The 23,439-nt window shown below is 46.6% G+C and overlaps 1 protein-coding gene across 1 annotated transcript in view; it reads right to left on the reverse strand.

Annotated features, from left to right (window-relative positions):
• Positions 1-720: 720 nt before the first annotated feature.
• LOC146181122 (deubiquitinating protein VCPIP1-like) overlaps positions 721-23,439 on the reverse strand; it is a 77,713-nt gene continuing 54,994 nt past the window's right edge. The window contains exons 12-16 of the mRNA XM_084576259.1: positions 20,699-20,918; positions 18,621-18,689; positions 13,675-13,874; positions 12,762-13,217; positions 721-1,319 (exon numbers count right to left, since the gene is read on the reverse strand). Coding sequence (XP_084432385.1) covers positions 1,242-1,319; positions 12,762-13,217; positions 13,675-13,874; positions 18,621-18,689; positions 20,699-20,918 — 1,023 coding nt within the window. The 3' untranslated portion in view covers positions 721-1,241. The remainder of the gene's footprint in view (positions 1,320-12,761; positions 13,218-13,674; positions 13,875-18,620; positions 18,690-20,698; positions 20,919-23,439) is intronic.

Consider the following 23,439-nt stretch of genomic DNA (forward strand, 5'->3'; position numbering starts at 1 on the left):
CTTCGCTGCCTACGAGCCTGGAGACTATGTCTGGATTTGGACGCCCGTTCGTCATCGTGGGCTGTCTGAAAAATTGCTGCGCCGGTACTTCGGCCCATATCGTGTCCTCCGCCGCCTCAGCGACATTACTTACGAAGTTGAATCCGCGACCCAAGATCCCTCAAGCCGCAGACGACGCAAGTTCACTGATGTTGTACACGTCGTCCGGATGAAACCCTACCACGATCGCCCCGCTGACTATTCTTGAGACTGATGGTGCCCCGTTTTGTGTTGTGGTATCCCACACCAACCTAGCATAACATCTGTCAGCTCATCGCATCAAGCAGCATTTGCAGCATCGAGGCGATGCTGCCAAGAAGGGGGGCAATGACACATGCCATTCATAGACGACGAAGATTTGAACTGGCGATTCGGAGAAGACGACGAAGCGAAACAGTGCTCCGCTTTCGTGCTGCCCTGACTGGCTGTTGGTGTCCTTCGGTGTGAGAGTGCCAGAGCGCCTTCTGTGTAACGTTACGTTACAATATTAACGAGGCATGACTAATTCCACAACCTACTACAGAAATTTTTTGCAAAAGATTGCATAAGTTGTCCATGGGCACGAAATGGTAATCAAGCATTAAATCTATAACAAGTGATGACAAACTGGAAGCATTATTGTAACTAGTACGCTTGCTTCTGCAGTTACAAGCACTATATTGATAGTGAACTCACACAAGTGGGGAAAAAAAAGCCCAAATTCGGTTTTTATTCAGCTTTAAATCACACTTCAAACTTCAAAAACACACACAACTTCCTTCATTATGGTACAGATGAAAAAACTAGAGCTTTATAAGCACAAAATAATATACAGTTATGAACAGTTAGGAAATTCTCCAGCGAAGCTTCCCTTGGTTCCTAAAAAGCCTAGTAGGCGTTGCCCATCATTTTCACCGCAAGATGGTAACGGTGGTACAGACTAGACATCATAAATAGTTGACCACTGTCATACAAACACCCGTACCATTCCAGACACAACACACCTTTCTTTACTTGCCAGAAATGCTGTACACACTCCACCATCGGTGATTACCGCATGGTCTATTATTCCATTGTGAGATTTAGAATTACAAGCATTCTCCTTATCAACACCGTACAATGCATACATACATATTTTGTGTACAAAACCAAAGTCTATCACAACGCAGCACGTTTCCTTTCTCTTTTTCGTCCAAGATGCGAGGAACGACGGAAAGGCTGGGTCAATTTGTGTCCATGCTATCTGAATCTTCGTTGCCCTCTTTCCTCCGGCTGTGATCGAGGCTTCTGCTGGTTATGACCTGTAAAAAACGAAGATGGGTGTTCAAGGCCAAATGCGACTTTGCGACGTCTACCGTACATGCTTTAGGCATTCTTGTGTATAAGACAAATATCTGAACTTTGACCACGCGGTTACAATGACAGATAATGGTTAGTGTAGCGAGCCTCTTATTGTACATTTAAAAAATTACTATAACACGACAGTCCTTCATTCTCAGCTGCAAAGTTAACAATGCAACAAAGCTATCCTAAATTGGCGATGCCTACTAAACCCTATTTTAAGCACAGCTGATCTCGGACATATCAAACTCATGGGCGAATTGTGCAAGAGTATGATAAGCTGATGATTTCATATATGAAATGCTGAAACAAGTCATCATAATAATCACCATGAGCCGGACTATGCCCACTGCACTCTCATGGGGGAATTGTGCAAAAGTATGATATGTTGATGATTTCCTATATGAAATGCTGAAATAAATCATCATAATAATCATCAGCCTGACTATACACACTGCAGGGCAAAGGCCTCTCCCATATTCCTATATTCCTCCTATTAACTCGGTCTTGTGTTAGCTGCATCCACTTGGCCTCTGTGAACGTCCTAACCTCATCCGCCCACCTAACTTTCTGTCGCCCCCTGCTACACTTTTCTTCTCTTGGAATCTAGTTTGTTACCCTATGCGACCATTGGTTATCCTCTCTTTGCCCTACATGCCTTGCCCATGCCCATTTCTTCTTTTTGATTTCCACTAGAATGACATTAACCAGAGCTATTTCTCTGAACCATTCTGTACTCTTCTTTTCCTATCTCCTAATGTTGCGCTTGTAATTAATAAATAAATGTACACTGTGTACACTGCAGTGGAGTGCTCAGGATTACTTTGAACTACACGGTGTTCTCTAGTGTGACCTAAAATAGCATCACACAGAGGCATTTTCGTATTTACCCTCCATCAAAATATTCCTACCAGAGCTGGGATCCAACTCAGCAGCTCAACACCACAGGCACCACAGTGGGTACATCACAATAGGTTAATCTATCGTATAAACTAGAACACAGGTAGAGAATTTCACTAAAATAAAGCAAATTAAGTCACCACTCGTCTTATACAGCAGTCTTTACCAGAATTTGAAGCATATTCTGGCAACAAGTGGCATGCCTGCTTGTGAACGGACAGCCAAAACTGTATCGACATCCTGCAGTTGCTGGCACTTATTTTTCCATCCCAAGTGCATTTATCTTCGAGTGTGCTCTTCGTTGAACTTATGAGAGTATAAAATGCCTCTTTAGCAATGAAGAATGACATGTGGAGGCAGTTTACAGTGGGTTTCCAGAAAAAGTGATGCTTGCCAAAGCGAGCGAGAACATGGCCATCCTCTCGACGACAGTTTGGCATTTCAGAAAAGACCATGCGGGGCCATGGACAAGGTCTGCTGTTCGCATGCAACCTTTCAAGAAATGCTGCGTAAGTAACATGCTTGATGGAACTGGATGACACACTCTGGGAGGTGGCGACTAGCGAAGGGTTGTCTTGCGACAATGCTGCTGAAGTTTGGAGATTGTAGCTCCGGTAATGCAAGCATACAGCCGATGTAAATATATGCGCTTCTGCAAATGTTTTTCATTTTATTTTATTTTTATTGCGTTAGCAATACTGCGCCAGGCTTCAGCCTGTCGCGTCGTCCCAGGAAGGGCCACGTTTGACCTTGAGCAGCAGCCGAGCCGAACACGGCTATAACGAAGTGGTATGAACATGCCTTAGTGGCCTATAGGGGTAACGTGAATGCTAGGGTCCTGGTAGGCTGACTTTGACATAACCGTCCCATGTGAAACGTGAGACCCAAGTTGGCAGCTCCCGCCAGCCCACATATAAAGCCCCGCTTTAACCAAGCCGTATGAACGTGCCTTAGTGGCTTTTAGGGGTAAACATGAATGCCAGGGTCCTGGCAGGCTGATTCTGACATAACTGTCCCTTGTGAAACGAGAGACTCAAGTATTGCTAACACAATAGAAGGTTTACAAAAGTAAGTCTGGCAACCATGAGCGGCATGCTGATCCTGCGCTGGCAGCCATATTTTGATCATGCCATCTGGTCACTTTGGTTCACTCCGTGTCCGTCCGTCAGCGCCCGCCGTTCTGTCCGCGCTTTTCACGTAACCTAGTGTGCTGTGCTTGGACCTCTCTTCTGTCCCTGGCAGTGTCTGTTAGCAATGCCAAGAAGTGTATTTCGACAGCTGAGGCGTAGCGGAGATAACCAGCCGCGCTGCCGAGCGCAGTTACAAACTGCTCTACGAGTTGTGCATGGGCCCCTCGTCGATCCGCACAGCATCATCCCTATCCAGGTACAGTATCCAGTTTTGTAATGCGTAGAGTTTTTTTTTGTCTGTGTGCCTTTGTTATTTACTTGAACGGCTATGAGAGACAATCGTGAGTTTGCTTGGTTTGCGCATCACCGTCACTCATCCCACTGGCAGATACTTGTTGGTGAAACGAGCGAGGATGCAATTTTGAGATGAAAGAAATGTGCGTAATTTGACCTAAGTTGGAATGGCGCTTAGCACTTTCCTGCCTATACCGTTGACGCAGTAGGTGGCACGGGTCTCGGAAATAATCGGAGGCTGCGCAAAAAAAAAAATGTGCCATGGTAATTTCTGCTTCCAGTGAGTGAAGATTAATGGTGTGCGATAGGCAATGGTGAGTTAATAAAATATTTGTAATTAATTGATCAATTGATGAAATAAAGAAACAAAAAAGAAAAAAGGGGAAATTGAGGGTTTAAAGGTGTCAAAATGCTCAATGAAAAACCAGTGCTTGGTGATGCCAATGAAGAAAAGTTAGAATGTGTAATTGATTAATTGGAATAATTGAAGGATGTGTTCAAAGGTGTCAAATTGCTCAGAATAGAAAGGTGATTGTTGCTGACCCTGAGTATTGGTGTATAAAAATATAAAACATTAAATAAAATAAAGAAACAAATGATAGGAATATGAGATAAATAAAAGCTAAAAATTTAAAGCGTGATGAAAGAAAACATTGTGCATGTGTGTGCGTGTGAGAGAGACGCTATCGCGTCATACCCTTAACGGCGGAGCTTAAGTGTCCCCCTAATTTTTTTATAACACTATTATATAATATAAATCTGACTTTATGAACACAGCCAGTTGCACCAAGCACAGACACTTCACAGTAATGAGAGTTGACTTTTCAAATTTCTTTTCGTTTCATCCGAGTTCCTCTTCCTCCGAGCTTTCCATGACAGCGGTTTCATATGAGGTTAAGGCTTCAAATGTCTGCTATCTGACAGAAGGAATAAACAAGAAATCGGCATATTTACAAAATCAACTGAATTTCAGGTGGCTGTCATTCAGCAAACCATCGGGTGACTCGACAAAACACACAAGTGAAGCGCACGCTTCGTTATTTTATCGGCCGCGCTGGCAGGTGTGAAGGCACCGAATGCAAACCTGAGCTGCGCGCTCTGGACGCGGACCAGACTACACATACATTATCAAGCGATAACATATTTCGAAACGGGCTGGACATGAGCATATTACAACACACTAGTGGGAAGTCATCTATTGCTGCTTTACCAGATGCCACAAGTTTGGCAGCTGCTTTTGCAGCGTGAAACACGCACCTCGGGCGCACTAGACAGACGTATTGATGTCTGCACCAAGCACCACATTTCGTACGACTGTGAAAAGTAGTTTCGGCAATTATGCCCTTGTCTTAAATCAAATACACAATGGTAAATGCAACCTATGTACAAACGGTTTCAAAGAAGGTATTTAAACCATAGCGTTCGTTATACATGCATTGCTCCTTCTCTCGTGTTCTCCATCGAAGCATAACCTTATCCTTCAAGTTAACAAGGCTCCATAACACGCAAAACAACCTTGCAGTTTTAGGTGATAGCACATTCTGTGAGCTAGCTTCCAATCAGAGGGACGTGCAGTAATGTTTTACATGATGCAAGTGACTCTTGTAAAGCCGATTAGGACTGCAAACAAGCGGTCGCATACACGCGTATACCTTGTTTCCGTGCACGTCTACGACGATGCGCTTGCTGCAGAAGGGTACGCAGCAACATGCTGGCATCATTCATAATAGAGCTTGGTCCTAGCAGCGACTGCTGTGATGTTAAAAAATTAAACAATCGCTTGTGATCATTCCAATACACCTTGCAGTGCAAGCATGGGTTCCACGAAGGCGCACGTTGAAACCGTACTCGATGGAAGGTGCAGGTAGATTGAACAAAGCATGGCCGCCGCGCACAGTTTCTGTCTTTTTCACTAGATGGCACTAACTTTTGTAAAGCTTCTATTCAACCCGGTTTAACCAGAGCTAAACCACAGCGAATTGTTTTTCACTTCACGGTAAGGGGTTCGACCTATAATACGGTTTATACGGTAATCTGTAACCTATAAGCATAAAGTGGGTATAGGTTAATCTGAACTGTAAACTGCAAGTATGGTGGTATGATGCATCCATACTAGTGCTGCACTTTCTGCTGTAATGTGTTGCCTGCTGGCATTCTGACTGTTCCCTACATGTCGCTGTGCCTGACCCACTTTAAACCAAAGTCCCTGTGCACGGTGCTTCGAAACCAGCCTATCAAAAAAAAGGGGCAAGGCAATTCTTCTACCACTGCACTCTATAACCTGGAATTAAAATTTGATACAGGTGATTTCTCCAGCACCATTCCCAGCGCAGCAAGCAAGGCGAGAGCAGCAGCAGGCCTTCGACCAGGTGGTGGTCTGAAGGCTGTCTTCCCTGCACGAGAGCAGTGCTCTTGCTAAAAAAATATATTCATGGCAATTACATATTAGTGCTAATGTAGATGATATGAGTGAGGAAAGTTTTTTCCCCTCGTGCTTTCCTCACTAATGACTATGTGATTTATTGTTCTGTATCTGTGCATTTCATAATGGCTATGTGATTTATAGTTCTGCATCAGTGCATTTTAATGGGTGGCTTCTACCTTGTAGGCAAGAGCCTGAACTCAAGGATGAGGCGGTCCTCACAGGAGGCTAAGCTAAGCAGTCCCATACCAAACAACGTTGCAGATTTTCATGGCTACCTTCGGGCTCGAGCGGTAGGAACCATGGGTTTGCACGTGCCTTATACCAGTCACTGGCACAAGTGACAGCCATTTTTGAGTGGACAAGCGTTATTGTTGAAATCACGAGCTTGTAAAATAGGCACATTTGCATGCTAGTATTAGGTTAACGAATGCAGTGCTGATATAAAATGAACTCTATACTATTTTGCACAAGGATGCCACATTCAGAGGTTTTTGTAAGATAAGGCATCGCGACAGCTTACGAATACAAGTGGCCACTTGGGAAATGCGCAGTCGCAATTCGCTTGTAGCAGGAAACGAAGACTTGAAACCAGCTGAAGTTAAGTTTTGGTTTGGTTTTCGCTGTTTAATGCTTCAAAGCGACTCAGGCTATGGGAGACAGCGTAGTGGAGAACTGGGGAAATTTCGACCACCTGGGGTTCTTTAACAATCACTGACATCGCACAGCATACGAGTGAGGGCAGTAAAATAGCAGAGAGGCATTGGAGGCCTTTCGGGCGAGTAGCCACATCACGACTGGCAGGATTCCCTGAAGGTCCCGAGTGTGGCTTTGCATCAGCGTGCATGGACACCACCCTGACAAGGCTAGCGGCGTGGCGGCATGTTGAGCACGGGCAATATTGAAAGCGGGTGTTTCACCACCTAGTAACTAATCCCACTGATGTTTGTGATTTCGAGGTGGGTGGGACCAACCTCAAGGCTTTTTAACCCAGTGCGGGAATCCAGTCCAGCATTCTTGGCTATGGTTGGTCAGATGCCATACATCTTCGGCTACGCCGTGGAAGGGGTCTTTTCTATTAGTAGCCGGCTCAAAGTTGTTTTTCTTTCAACTACCGTATTTACTCGCATAATGCTCACACCCCCAACATTAAGCGTCAAAAATTAGAATTTTTTTTCCTTGGGCCATCAATATTACCACTGCGAGAGTTGTCTGCTAGCAGTAAAAAGCGCCATCTTTGCAGCGCTACTGAACCTAGCTGGCCTTGTTGTGTGCACGCGCTACCAGGCGGGGATACCGTGCTCAGGTAGATCATTATCATCATAATGGCACTGGTTATGACATTACCATCATCATGGCACTTTCCTTTTTTTCCTCCATGATGCTCGTAGTCGCCGTTTTGCGAGGTGGCTCCGCATCTTGTCATTGTTCCTTCGTTCCGCCAGTGTTACAGTCGACGGCCGATTTTTCGGACTCTCAACGGACCGCGATAATGTCCGAAAAAACAAATGTGCACCAAATAAAGCTCAATTTATTGCCTATTATTGACTTTCAGGCCGGAAAGAGTCATGAAAGCTTTTCTGCACAATGCTCCACTTCCGTGCTAACAGGTCCACCTGAATTTCGTCGGGAGTCGTAGTGTCGCCGTAAGCTGATGAAAGGATTGAGACTGCTTGCATCAGCTCAGCTTGCGTCGGCTGCGCTGCTGCAGGTGAGTCATCGTCATTGTTACTTTCAGACTCCGCAAGCACTTGGCGAATAATTTCTGCATTTGTGAGCCCAGCGCACAGTTTCAACTCGTGGTCCACATCTGTGAACTCAGAAAACGAGGCGCTCGATGGAATTTCGACAGTATGAAGGTCGTCAATGAGCTGCTCACTGCCTGACAGCTGCTCGACGACGCCTCCTCGTCCAAGGCAGCATACTCATCATTCAGCAGAAATCCCGTGTGGTGAAAGCAATTGCGCAGCGTTGTGGGTGCCACCGACTTCCACGCATCGGCGAGCAAACTAAGTGCTCCAAGCAAATCGACAGCGTAGGTTTTCCCACTGTCGAGGTACACTACCACCACCAACCACTGGATCACAACACCGACTCCATTGAGTGACTTCTCGCTACCGCGTCGCGCGAAAAAACAAAAACAAAAAGCTCCTTACAAAATTTGGAAATGGCTTCTTTAAGAACTAAAGCCAATTCAATTCAATGCGAGCCACAGTAGCGACAGAACGTAGTTCTCGCATCAGCAAGACCACGGCTAGGCATACTCGCTATGCTCGGCAATACACGTGAAACACACGGCAAACACACACAGGAACAGGCAGTCCAGGCGATCAAGCTGAAATAAAAAAGCACTCCGGCAGCAAATAAGCGACATCATTCCGGAAGCGGAAGCTGCTGGGCAAATAATATAGCATCAATTCAGCGTCAGTTCAGCTGAGGAGCGGCACGCAAGGCCGGCACCGGTTTCTAGGCTATCGAAGGAAAAAGGAAACAAGCAAGATGGCGGCGACACCACTCAAAATGTGTGGCAGTTGGGCCGGCTGATGCTTAGAATGTCCGAAAAATCGAATTCCTTCCTAGAGTGTCCGAAATTTTGAGCCATGTAATACATTGACTTTATAAGGTATGTCCTGGGGCCGGAAAAAATTCCGAACAATCAAGCGTGTCCGAAAAAGTGCGTGTCCACAAAACCAGTTGTCGACCGTACTTGCTTTATTTCACCGTCTACCGTGTTCTTGATCCCGCCTCGCGATGGGAGGGGATACGCAAGTTACACAGCTGCTTTTAAGCTGAAAGCTTTGGAGTACGCGCTGCAGCATAGCAACCGTGCTGCCAGCAGGCATTTCAGCGTTTAGTTCTGCATAGTACGCTACTGGAAACGACGATTGCAGTGTCGACACGAACTCGGATCAAGTGTCTGATCAAGAGTAGAACTGTATTGTGAAATGTGGGGAGTGATGATGAGGCTGCGTGTGGCAAATAAAGTGCTTTTGGCGACCCTGTACTTTTATAACAAGCGTAAGTTCTGCTTGAATGTAATGTTTTGATTACATTTACAGTAGCTGGCCTAAATATCCCAAACCACATCTACTTAAATTTGCTTTTAACGCTCCAAAACATTTGCTCGAAAATTTTCCCCGCATAATTATTGCACACCCCAACTTGGCATCAATTTTTCGCGAAAAAAAGTGCAAGCATTATGCGAGCAAATACGGTAAATGCTGCAAGTATGTCTCGAAGTGCCTAACTTGTAATTGTGTATACCATTCGTACATAAAATTTCAGGCAGTAATTCCTCAGTACTCCTGCCATAATATTCGTCATCGCAAGACAGTCTCTGACGGGGCAACTCTGGTGCGGAAGCCTTTGGAAGTCTTCGGGAAACAAACAGACTCCATTTAAAAATTGCAGGGTTTATCAGTTCAAGGCCAACGGGCAACCGTACCCACCTCTCCCATCTGAGGGCACGGTCACTCAGCACACGCTAAAAAAAATACTTTTCGTTGGGTGAGCACTCCTATTCTTGAGATTCCTACTTCGAACATTCGCCAGTATAGTCCATCAACTGCTGCCATCTGTAAGCTTTTAGTGCAATAGCTCGACTGCCTGTGTCTCTGAAAAAAGAGCCGGTGCGTCGTGCAGATGTAAAGCCAATCTAACCGTTGACCTTTGCACACACCGACAAATTAAACACTTCTTTCGCTACCAGTGGGTTTCAAAACCAGCCCAAAGCAAACCGATCAGCTTCTCTGACCACTAGGTTAGAACACTGCATCATTTTAGTAGCCACTTCCTTCAAGAGCTAAGCTGCCAGTTTTTCATGTTGCGGTTCAGATGTCGCCTTCGCAGCCTTCATCTCATCTGATAAAATTAAAGACCTGAATGGGTGGTATTCACTTTAAATATACAGCTATATTTCAACATCTGGCCCCCAGGTGACAAATTTAAGAGGACGATGTCGGTGTCTCCGGCCCGAGTTTGTCTTCGCGAACATCTACGCATTCTTCATAGAGGCATAGGGGTGAACCATTTGATAACTACAGTTGAACCTCGATATAACGAACCTCGATAGAACGAAGTTCGCGATGCAACAAACTTTTTTTGTTTCAGTTTCTTGCTTCCATTGAAATGCATGTGTTTTTTCCCTCGATTTAACGAAGTGGTTTCGCACTGGAGTTTCGATGCAACGAAGTTTTCGCGAGCAAAGAAAAACTATTTTGGAAAAACTCCGCCACTATGTAAAGTAAATTCAAATTTTATTTTGTAAAAACGTGTTTGTAGAGGAGAATGTTTCCCCACTGCGGCGCCCCGGGCGCACAGACGTGTAAACAGTGCCCCCTCTGACGTTACCACGTCTTGAGCAACCTTGTCAATCCAATCCAATCCAAGCCTAGAGCGTCTCGTCATTGGCATGGGAAGGCACGCTGCGGCAGTCATTTCCTTCTCTGATCGTGGTGCTCTTTTGTGCAACAATGAGTGGTGCGCCCCGGAAGAGGAAAGTGCTTTCTCTTGATCTTAAAGTTAAAATGATCAAACGTGATCAAATGATCAAATGATCAAATGTCGACTTGGAATTTTTTCCCGCAAGTTGCACATCTCTAATCCAGCCATTGGATCAAGGTGTAATGAACAGCGTAAAGTGTGCTTACAAGAAGCGCATGATCAAGAAAATTTTGCTCAACATGCGCTTTAAACGGGACACCAAGATTGACGTGTTTATGGGCATTGAAATGCTATCTGCGTCCTGGCAGTCTACGAGCAAGGAAACTATAGTAAACTGCTTTAGAAAGGCTGGCATAAAAGCTGTGTGCGACTCTTTGGATGCGGCAGACAACGATGAAGCGAGCGAAGGAGAGACGCCTGCACAGTCAGATTTCGCTGATGCGTGGCAGCAGCTGAGCGACGAAAGCGGTGTTCCCGAGGACGTAAGCCTTACAGACTTCATCACCAGTGATGAAAATGCTGTCACAACAGAAGAACTGGACGACACCGCAATAATCGAAAGCATTCAAGAAAAAACATTGTAGAAGACGGTGATGACATCGACCAAGGCACTGAGGAGGCAACACAGGCGCCTACAGCAACAGAAGTGCTCAATGCCATAGACATTTTGCGGAGGCATGCCGGCACGCAAGAGCACGAATAAGCATTGCTAGCAGTAGCCACCTAGCGGTAGCCACCACCTACGCTGGCGCTCATGAGCAAACGTCAGGCAAAAATAACTGACTTCATGAAGTGATTTGATGCAGTCATGAAGCCAGTTGCCTTTTGCAAAGATTTGACAATAAAGATTCTTGGTTTTTGAACTCGCGTCAATCTTGCCCGGTCGCGGTGGCTCTACGGCGCTGTACAGCTGATCCAGACAAACGGCCGCGTTTCGATGGAGGCGAAATGCAAGGCGCCCGTGTATTGCGTGACGTAACGCAGGTTAAACCCCATGTGGTCGTAATTTTCGGAGCCCTCCGCTACGCCCTGTCCTGTGAAGTTACAGTTGACAGTCAGTAAATCACGCCCCGCACCGCATGCGCTGCACAACGCCAGCCAAACCACCTGCGCTATTTTGCGGGGCCTCCTACTTGCACGTGTCATTCCCATCAGCCCCCACGAGAGCACGTGATGGATCGCAGTGTTGCTTGACGCCATTAATGAATTTCCGCGCCGCTCGGTTTCGTTTTCGGTGATACCGCACGCTTCGTGACATGTCTTGCAACAACACGCGAAGCTCGCTTTAATTTTTCAATGACGGCATTTGTCTCTATCTCTCAGTCAAGATTTAAAGATGCCCGCAATTCGCTGAGAAAATACTGTAAGGTAATGGGTAACAAAATGCACGGCACCGCGGGGAGCAGCTCGGCCCTACAGAAAATTTCAACTGAAGCAATATTTTGAGATTTGCGATTTCGAGGCAACGAAGCTTGACTGACCTACTATTGCCGCTCTATTTGCTTGTCGTTACTTCTAAAATCGGTTGTAATATCGTCACGAACGCACGTGAGCGGAATAAATAGAATAGCGAATGTTGTTTGAATGCACAATTTCATTAGCGGCACTGAAAGACAAAAACCTCGATGCAACAAAGTTTTTCCCCGAAACGTACTACTTCGTTATATCGAGGTTCAACACAACAATTCGATTGCATACAAGCGGGCTGGGTCTGGGGGAAGCAGCTTCAGCAAAGAAGCGGCGACAGTGAGCCACCGCGATGGCTTCTCCACATATCCCTGGTGTAAGGGGATGAAGCATTCGGAAGCAACCAAGTAAGCGATCTTGGCTCATCATTGCCTTCTACGAACCGGATTCGTTACTGAACCTCTTCCGCGCTTAAGAAAACTCAAATAAAGACTGAATTCTGCGAGAGAAAAAAAAGAAGCTGTGTATACTTATGTCTATAAATGCTTATGTACACTTATATGCAGTGAAACTCTCAATTCTAAATGCCTTTGTACCTCATTCAGCCGTTATATTCTTGAAAAAGAGGCAGTTTGGACCGGACGCTTTCCTGGCTAATACATTTTTACTCGCATTCTTTTTTTTTTTTTTAATACATATAAACGAGGTTTTACTTTATCTGTGAACAACTGTGGTGCCAAATGACCCCTGTTGTTTTGATTCACACCAACCAACACACAGGCACAGATCAGTGCAGTCGCACTCACCCTGTTGTGATCCTCGAGCATCGAGACAACCGTTCGGAGCTGCTCAAGAGCTCGTTGCTCCTCACTCTGGTCGTGAACCAACCCTGCTGGCCTAATCTGCGGCTTGGTCTCTGGCTTCGTCTCTGGTGACGGTGGGGCCAGCACCGTGAAGCCGGGCCCCTTGCGCAAGGCTGTCCGGCTAGCTTTGGCCCCGCTTGCCGAGCCGCTCTTGGCATCTGATGCCGAGACGTCCGCGGTGTTTGACACGGATGCCTCAGACGCCGGTGAGTCGACAGCCGGTGCAGCAACCACAGTGGCGGCAGCAAACGGTGATGTTGGGCTGGGGTGATGGTGGTGGCCGGTGCTGCCGACCTGGCCGGTGGCTATCTTGGCCTCCACGTCAGGCCCAATGGCGAAGTGGCCGTGTGGCTCAAAGCAAAGCTCGAGGCGGTCGTGCGCGGCATTATATGTGAACACCTGCAATGAAAGACCAGTGAAAAAGCCCAACTTTAGCGGCACATGGAGATGTGTTTCAAACCTGAAAAAATATCTACGCAGTCAGAGTCCCCCAGAAAACAAAACCCATTGGCCTAATGTTGGACTGTGTTGGCAAGTCTGGCCCTACATAAGGCCAGCATATTGCTAATAGAATACCAATATTGGGCCGATCGTTTCTGCTACTTGGGAAATTGGCACTCTGAATGGGCAAAATGCGAGAAAAGAGCAATATGCGAACATATTACTCCTAAAGATTAATTCACTTTTTTTGCATCCAAGAGGTATTTCGACACACTCTGGATGCCCACACTTCCTTTTAGGCAGCACTCCTGATTAACAGTTTTCACAGTCCCTCAGAGATTGCCTCAAAGGCAGTACCGTGATTCACCCAGCTACTGATTAACCTTTTTGCTCAATTCGAGAAGAGGCCTCCCACCTTGTCGGGGATGAGTGGCAGGTGGCAGTGCTTGCCATCGACAAGGCCCACGTCGCGCTGCATCTGTGCGTAGAACAAGCCTCCGCGGCAGAAGAGCCACTCGTTCTCCTGCGCGTATTCCCACACTGTTGACCCTGTGCACTTCAGGTGTCCCAGCATCGCCCGGAGGCCAGCATCCAGCGAGAGGCTCTGCTGGCTCTCTATGTGCGCGAGAGGAGAGAGAGAAGAAGAAACTGTGACAAAACGCCAAGGGCAGGGGTCAAGGGTAAAAAAGACTCTGGTCTCTTTTCAGAGATATTTCACATACAGTGGAACGTCAATGAAACTTTTCTAGACGAAGGGAGGATGACAAGCCTGTCATCCCTGAAGACAGATATGATTCAAACCACTAACACACTCTCAAAAATATGACTTACAAATGAGCTACAAATGCATTCACAGCCACTATAGAGCAACAGTAGAGCTCTATGTGGATGTGCGCTGCCCTCAGCACATAATTAAATTCGCAGCATATTCAGAAAAAGCAAAGACAAAAGTAACGAGGGTGTCTATGCAATCAGTGTTGCCTTCGCTGAAGGGACAGAATGCTAGAATTTAGGTTTGAAATTTTTTTTGGCGCAGTGGAAAGATTGATGTCTAAAATGTTCTATTCCATAGCAGTTTTGGCAGAAACACTGTAGAAACTTTTTACCGAGACTTTTCCTATCAGTGCATGCACCCGTTTTTATGTAGTCCGATGCTGCAAACCATGAGCAACGACCGCAATGACGATTGGCAGTCGGCAAAAAAGACGTACCAGAAACGAATATAAATTTCACTCGCCAGACAGTAATTAGACATTTTTTTTGCTTAGAGTAACGTCCTTTTCAGTTTCACGCTCAGGGCTGTTGCGGCACAATAATGCACGCCTCATTGACGAATGTTTTTGTGGGCACTATCCCTATCAGCTTCATTCACAGAATTCCAAACACTGTGGCGCCATCTAGTGGCAAAACCTGAATGCATGTCTTTCGCGGTGTGGAAGGAGGGGTGGTTTTTACTTAAGGACGCAGTGTAGAGAGTGAAAAATACAATAAATTTGACAAGTACTCGAAGGGGAAAAAAGAAGTGTGCACTTAGGGAAATCAACTATATTTCACTGACATGCAGTCACGCGCGGTACTACACAGAAAGTAATAGAGTTTCTCCGCTAGATGGCACCTCAGTTACTTTTACGTTATTTTCAATGGCAAATTAAAATTGTAAAGCCTCTTTTCTTTGATATTGTAGTGCTCGATCTGTACTATATGAGACGGGGTCTTTTCGTCTCCACCATAATCTCATGACATATTTTGGCCACTGTTTTGTGCTTTTAAATGCTTCATGATCACTGCACTTACTAAAACCACCCTGGTAGCTTATGTCGCATGTCCACAGGCTCAGACCATATATAAAATAATATGATGCATATACCTGTGTACAACTGCAATTTCGCACACATTTCAAGATACCTTACAGATAGCTTGTTACGCCATAAGCATGTTATCGCTCTTATGATAGCGAGCTAATAGTGAGAAGGCCGTTGCTGCATACACAACCTGAAGAGAAGCTTTGTGGCTTCTGCACAGTGCAATGGTCATTTCAACATCAACACACCGCATGTGTTGCTAAATCTCTCCTACAATGAGGACAATGCAAGTGTGAAATGGATTCTGTAGGAACTAAAAAAACATGCTGTTCATACCTTGAGCAAGGAAATGCTAACCTATATTTTTATGAAGTGAAAGTGTCAATAATTTCTTTGTGTTTGGTCCTGCAGTTTAATTTTTCAAAATCAAGCAGTTAGGGTCATACATTTTCCTCGATAATATATATTTTTCCTGCATGTAAAAAAAAATATTTATCACTGAAGTTTTACTGTATACATAAGCTATTTTCAGTTAGCGCACACTGCTGCTTTGCACTTTGTTTTCCTGAATCCTACAATGGGTGGTTTCCACTGTAATCTGCTTTTTGCTGTTTCTATCCTACATTTGCTTATTACATGCAGTATTCCCCTCATACATTCTTCTTGGCATAGCCCGAGAAATATAAAGTCAGTTATTCTCCCAACAACCATGTGTTACTAATTATAGCTGCCAGAGAGCACCAATAGAAGAGAAATATGACTAACTATAAATAAGATAGAAATACCGTAATAACTCGCATATACAGTCGAGTCCACTTATAACGATACGGGTTTTAACAATATATCGGTTACAACAATGAAAACCTGTTGTACCGTCCACTTTTGTATGTTTTCTATGGTAAAATAACCTGCTTACTACAATGCCCCCTTGCCACATAATCGGTTATAACAATGAAGTCTCGCTCCTGAGTTCTCGTGCCAAAAGGTAGTTGAATGCGAAATTCTTGAAAAGAAAAAAAAAAGAGAAATTCCAGCTGCTGCACCCTCCCCGCCGCACACTCATACAATAGAACCCGTTTTCTGACCTTCTCCGCATTGTAAGCCCGTGCACCTTTCTCCCGCTGCCCTTCCACCCCTCAGAACACAAATGGACTGCGCCCATAGCTCTGCGCTGCGCCACCCTCCGAAACACAAATGGACTTCGCCAACGCGCTGACAGCGCTGATCCACTGTGCTCACTCACCCGCTCGCCCCTCATTTTGCGCAGTTCTGCAAACGGATTTGCTTGTTTGTGCAAGTTGATTGTGTTGAAGTCGTTCCTGGCCATGCGGTTTCTTAGTCTCGTTTGAATCACCGCCGAAACGTAAGATGGCTGATCCATCCGCTGATTATCGGACAACGTTGCCGGTGAAAAGAAAGCGCGCGGCATGGCTATCGATTTGGAGACGACAGTGCAGTATCGCGAAGGAGTACGCACCATCGCAACCGACGGTGTCGATGATCATTCGCTCCTCTGAGAAGTTCGACAAAGAAAAGTCCTCGCTTAACAGTGGGCTCAAACGCGTTCAACAAGGCGCCTGACGACGACAGCGACGATGACGTGGTAGGGCAGGCTGCCTCAACGTTGTTCTCACAAGAGGCCCTGCAGTTGATTCAGTCCCTCTGGGGCTTTGTTTTCGCGAGGGACCTTCCGCTGCACTACGTGGTGTACCTAAATGCCATGGAGAAGGATGTCGACACGCTTCGCGTGAGGCAAGCAAGGTTAACGGACATGGAGTTTTCTTGTGCAAGCCAGTGAGATGTACGTGGCGAGATGCTTGCGGCGTTTTCACCCCAGGGGCCTGCATGCTCCATCTCCTCTGCTTTTAAATAAAAGTTTCGTCTCTCTCTCTCTCTCTTCACCCAGCGTTACTTTGGGATTTTTGAAGCTAAGGGGCGGCCGCGGCAACCTTCTCGTATTTTTTACAAGACCCCTTTCGGGGCCAACAAAACGATGTCTCGGCGGAGCTCGCATGCCACTTGCCGTCCGTGACCCCTCTCTGCAGTTGTTATGCTTTTTTTTTCTTGCAAACTCTTTATAACAATTATCGATTATAACAATGGAAATTTTGTGGCACTTGAATATTGTTATAAGTGGACTCGACTGTAATATGAGGTCTTTTCTGCAATTTTATCGTGTCAGGTTACAGCCTTGTATTAGATGTGGATGCGAACAATTTTTAGCATAACTTCACACATCCTATTTTGTTAGTTAAGAGCTATCAGCACCAGGCTTCCAGCGAGAGCAGGCGCTACCTAGCGGTGGCATCAGTTGACTGTTTCGATGGTTTCGGTTCCACCACGCTGACCTCGCAACCACAGTGCTCACTACACGCACGCGACCAGAAGCTGAACAAATGCACCTCGCAGAATGTCGGAGAGTAAAAATAGCAGTAGGCATTTAGCACGGGCCTCTTCAGCCATGCCGGCTGCTCCTTGCCGCTCTATCATGTAGGCTTGACCAGCATTATCCAAGCAGCTCGAAAGTCAAGTATTTAGGAAATACAGGATATTGAATGCATACAGAGGTACTGAAGAAGGATATCTACAGAAAAATGTCTCTAGCAAGAGACTCTTGGTAGACGACGACAGGACGACAATGACTAAAGCTTGAATCCGAGAATACTTCCTGGGCAAACATGCTGCGCACGCTCATGCAGTACTAGACATGGACACAAGGCAAAGATATGCAAGCCAGAAGTCGATGAGTTGCTATCATGCAGCAGTGCTGGAAGCAGCATACCAGTTTACAACAACTGCACGGCTTCTGCCATAGCTGGGGCACATGTGAGCTGCACTTCTGAAGGCGAGTGAACCAACAATGGCACATGAAGGTGCATGGCACTATTCAGGAAGCTTGGTACGGAGTGGCATTGGGTGCACAAGTGCAGGAGGGCACATATGTCTCACAAGGAGACCGCAAAATGCAGTGCAAATAAGTGGTTTTGGTGAGCTTTCCTTATCAACTGCGTTATATGCAGACAAAAACTCCCCATTTGAGCTATTCAGAAATTATGCTTGCATTATTCGTAGGTTCACATTATCTGTGGGTTTTGTGGTATTTATTCCTACTAGTGCATTATAGGCTAGACAACGTCCCACAGGGCCTCACAGATGTACACATCCCAAAGTGACTCAGGCTATGAGAGACGTCGTAGTGGAGGGCTCCGGAGTAATTTCGACCCCCCTGGTGTTCTGTGATGTGCACTGACATCGCACAGCACCCGGACGCCTCTTCGTTTTGCCTCCACTGAAGCACTCCAATTTATGTTCACCCTTTAGAAGCTTGCTCAACACTACTCATAGCAATCCCTCAAGTTCACTGCTTTGTTGGCATTTCGAGCACCTTTAAGCTCTCATTTTGAGAAACCACTAGCAGAAAGGAATAAAAGTAGGCATAAAATTATTGGTAAAAAGCTGCTAGGATGTTCATAAACTGCACCGACGATAGGATGAGAACAAGCAGCGAGCAGAGGCCAGGTATTCAGACAAAAGCATGCACGGTACATTGGGCACTGACCATGCAGGTGCCTCACAATCTCGCTCTCCATGCTGGCTATACTTGTACTGGCTCCACTGGATGGGCCTCCTGGAAACAGAATGTCCAGAAACGAAATAACTATGCATATCTGCCATTATATAAACAGCAGCTGACACAGAAAACCATTGAAAATTTATAGTACTTGCAACTATGATGAGAGGGTTGACTGTGTTGTAAGCATGAGGGGGCAAAATAAGGTTGAAAATGTTTGTGCTAAAACTGCATCCACGCTAAGCTGAGCCCAATTGCAGTTTGTGCAAAAAATTTTGCTGTGATGCACGGCCAGTTCTCTGGGTGCCTTTTGTAGAGAACCAGAGGCAACATTCAACCATTCCTCACTCAAAGATTGCAAGGTAAGGTTCTACAAAACCACGCAAGCACAAGTAAAGGGCTTCATTTATTTATTTAGGAATACAGTCGAACCCGGATATATCGAACTCGAAGGGGATTGCGAAATGTTTGATATATCGATAACTCTCTATACAGAAATCGGCTTGAGACGCCACTTGCAATCGTGAGAAGTGATACCTTATTTGTCGCATAATCAACCCACTCTCCACTTCTACCGCCGACAATTTAGGCTACGCCGCACGTTCAGCATGACGACAAGGATAAACGAATGTCGCAAAAAGAAGATCTGCTGCATCTTAATGTCCGCAGCTGCCATAGCCACGTCAGCCGCCTTGTGCAGAGGGTTCACGACACACTGGAGAAAGCATCCGACGGTCTGTCTGCCATGGGCTGAGCTGGCTTGGCACATGCATAGCGTGTGCTGATGCCAACGAAGACTGAGAGAGATAGCTCAGCAGAAGAATGGGCACACCCTTGCGCTTCGCTCTATCGCATTTTAGACTGCAGCTCTTTGGCGCCCATTCCTGCATTTTGTGTCGTCGGCATAACCTCATAACCAGTTCCGTGCGCGCTCTTTCCCCACCCCTCCCACTTCCTCCGTGGTGGCGACTGCGCGCGTTCTCCGATTGCTGTGCGCGCTCCTGTCGCTACCATTCGCCACCACGTGTACCTCTCCCCCTCTTCCTGCGTGGCGGCGACGGTAATCTCCGGTTGCTGAAGCGCCGCCTCGCTATCAGCGAATCACAGTGCGTGCATCGCAAGCCGAAACTCACAGCCACGCTGACTTGAGTCGCTAGCGGCATCAGCAGCATTAGTCAGTCGCTGCTATCTCTTCGCCACACAACATTCCTATGGGCCTACACGCTGCCACCCTCAACCTTCTGATAACTTAATTGCTCTCTTCATTCCTCCAATCACAAAGCTTCCTTCATGACAGTCAAGAACTGTTAGTGGAGTGTTAGTTGAAGGAATATGTGTGAAAAATTAAAATAGTTGTCTGTAAGTGTACATACATGTCTTGCTCGAAATCTTAGCCTCAACCTAACGCAAAAGACGAAGGAGCTGATGAGCTGTGCTCAAATTTCCCCCTCTCGTTCCCACCCTCTCATTCCTTCATGCAATGCACATGCCTTGCAAATGTCACATGCTGGTGCGCGACAAATGATCACTGCAGATGCGCGCGCCTTTGAGGAAAGGGGGAGGCAGTCCTCTAGACCAGCCGTCGCCGAACGGTTCTCTGTCATTCCGTGCATGGCTTCAAAATGTCATGCGGCAAAAGGCCGAGGGTGATGCGACCGTCTTTGGGGAAGCCGCAACTTCCAGTGCATGGCGCGGAGTTTGATATAAGATGCAGCTTTCCTATCTTATTTTCAAGGGGTATTCCGCGAGTTTGAGATAACCAAAATTTGAATTATCCTGGTTCAATATATCCGGGTTTGACTGTGCAGCTGCCTCTTTCTTTAGAGACATAGCAGAGGTGGGTTACAGGGCATTTGATTGTAACAGTGTCAAGTAGCATCGTTAGGCAATTCTTTCTGAAGTTGAATGAAGCTAAGTAGCACTCGACGATAAACCTCCTTCAGGTACGCTAGATAGGGCTCAGCAGGCAATCAAGCTGCATTCAACTCACAACGCAATACCATTCACTTCACATGCTGTTCACAACAATCTCGAGTCTCCAACAGGAGGGAGAGGGGGGGACGTACCTTGTGCTCCGGCAGACTGGTCCCCACTGCCAAGCACCTCGACGATGACCCGGTCCCCGTGTGCGAGGGAGAGCGCCCCGCCGTCGGAGGGTGCCACCAGGATCCGCGGTGGGATGCCGCTCTTAAGCAGCTGGCGCTCGGCGGGGATCCCAAACTCCGAGCTGACCCATGCCTGCAGCTCTTCCAGGGTGACACCCGCTGGGCTGGGGCTCAGCTGACCCTGCCAATGAAGAACGAGCATCGTATGAAGTCCGTAGGACACAGCAACAACAGCTGGGATGAGGGACAGATGGTCTTCCCATCGATGATCACAGCAGTGGAAAAAAAATACAAAGAAAAAGAGGTGGATGCCGCGAGGAAGATGCAGAGCGCAGAAAGTTTCGAGGGGGTGTTTCGATACCCAAACACCCCCTCGCGCCTGCATAATCATCATCAACAGCAGCAGTAGCCAAACTATGTCTACTGCAGAAGGGAGGCGCAGTCCTGGACGAAATGCATCCACCTTATCCCACAAACCTACCATGGTTTGTGGGGGGACCTGGATCTTTGCGGCCGAAAATCCGCCAGAAAATCAAATTTTCGATCTCGTTTTCGCGATCCTGAGATCTTTTCGCAGCTACCTCCGAAAGTTCGTGGAAAAATATCGCCTAACTTGCGCTTTACAGAGTTCCAAAGACGAGATACTGCATGCATGACCCTTTACACTGAGGTCAAATCATGCCAAATTTCGATCGCCCACAGTTTGAGAAATACACATAATCTTGGTCTCGTTCGAAAGATCGCGGTTCAGGCCATTCCTATATTTCGGTTAGATTGGTCTCCCATCGCACGTGAGCAAAATGGCGAGCTTTGGTTGGCTGGCAGCGTCAAGTGCTCGTGGACTGGCGCCACTTTGAGGTCTCTCCGTGACCACAGAGCGAAATGCGCAATATTAAGATTCGCGTTTCGTTATTAGCATAAAAAAGTAGTGAAAAGAGATAAACGAGCCGGAGACGCTGCATCGCTGCATCTAGTTATCTGCAATCAGTGACAAAACACAGACGCTGCGCGCCGAGTCGCGATGGCCGTGCTCAGCGCAACAAGCAAGGAGTGGCATGACCTTGTCGAGGCAATCCCTGCTGCCTACGGGCACCTTAATCGTGATGATGCAGATGAGCAACTGACGCCTAAGCACCTTTCAATGGCGAAATAGATCATCCTGTGAGGCAGGGCCGCGACAGGCCTCAGCGGCAGTGCTGAAACGGCGTCCCACGACACACAGAATCCCAAACCCTATAAAAATAAACTTGCTTCTGAATACTATACGGTGCAAGACAAGCAATGGGCGCTTATCATTAGTTGCAGGTCGACTGCGTTTACAGCATAACGAGAGAATGGTGATTGCGCGCCAGAACTTGGCACCAACTTTTGCGGAGGTCACGATGCAAATGCACTAGTATCAGTGGCGACTTCCGAACCATGCGTTCCGTTCGCCAGCAATTTCATTCTTTCGAGGGAAGTTATATCCATGGCAAATTATGCATTGACGTTGGAGGCATGTGAGAACCCACTTTAATTACCAAGGCTCCTCCAAACAAAAGACATGCTTTCTCTGCTGTATCAAAAACTATTTGCTGTAGAAGAAAAATATTTGCAGTTTTGAAATTAGAATACTAAAATGAACAAACTCTGAAAGTTTGGTGTAAATCTATTCATAAATAGAAAAATTAGTTTAAGACTAGGGCCTTAACATTTTCCTGTCCGCACCTATTCCCATCGATAGCCCGCTATCGATGGTTTCACAATTCGAATTTTCCCGCTTTCGAAGCGCTCCTTGACAAGTGGCATCATTCAATGGGAAACAGAGGAACCCTCCTTTCAGTTTTGCTTTTGATTTAATTTTTCCGCCCTGCCACGTTCGTCCAGATGGTCTCCGGATTCAGGTGATTGACGCACCCAGTTTACATCATGGTGTCGACGACGTGCGCTCTTGCTGCGTGGAAATGGGTGTTTCCGCGGAAGTTGACGCATCGGAAAGTTCGTTTTTCGATGCGAACAGCAGCAGTGATGACTCGGAAGACGAATTCAGCTCTTCAGACTTTAGCATTGACAGCAAAATTATGTCAAATTGACCCGGAACGTCGAAAGCCATGCCCCGATAAGCGTTGCCCGCTATTGACGGTCGAATTTTCTCGCTTTCGAAATGTTTTTTGATGGGTGCCGTCATTCAGTGGGAAATAGGAGAACCCTTCTTTCAGTTTTGCTTTTGGTTTCATTTTTTCCGCCGTGCCTCGCCCGTCCAGATGGTCTCTGGAGTCAGGTGATCGGCGCTCCCTGTTTACATCATGGCGTGCCCTCTGGGATCGTGTCGACATCCCAGAGGGCATTCAGCGGAAAGACACTTTTTTGTCGGTACAGAAACCGACAATTTATCATATCACATGGGCCTGCAAGAAAATAGATGCAGTGCCGATAATTCACAACGCCACGCCGGAGCAGTGGGAGGCTGCGCTGTCCAGTCTGTCATAAGACCAGCTTTGGCTGATTGAACGGGCCAGCAGGGCAGCAAAGGCCGCGGGAGTCCTGGACTGAGGACCCAACCATGGGATCTCTACATCATTATTTTTCTTTTTTGCATTATATAACGTTTTCTCTGTCTCTCAGCGGGAAGACAGCGAACAATGGCCTTTGCCTTAAAGGAAGGTAATAACTACCAGAGCATTTTGCTGTAACAACATGTCTCATGGCTGACTGCAGCTCTT

The sequence above is a fragment of the Amblyomma maculatum genome, chromosome 8, assembly GCF_055883805.1.
Source record: "Amblyomma maculatum isolate TAMU_Amacu chromosome 8, ASM5588380v1, whole genome shotgun sequence".
In the NCBI taxonomy this organism is placed as follows: domain Eukaryota; kingdom Metazoa; phylum Arthropoda; class Arachnida; order Ixodida; family Ixodidae; genus Amblyomma; species Amblyomma maculatum.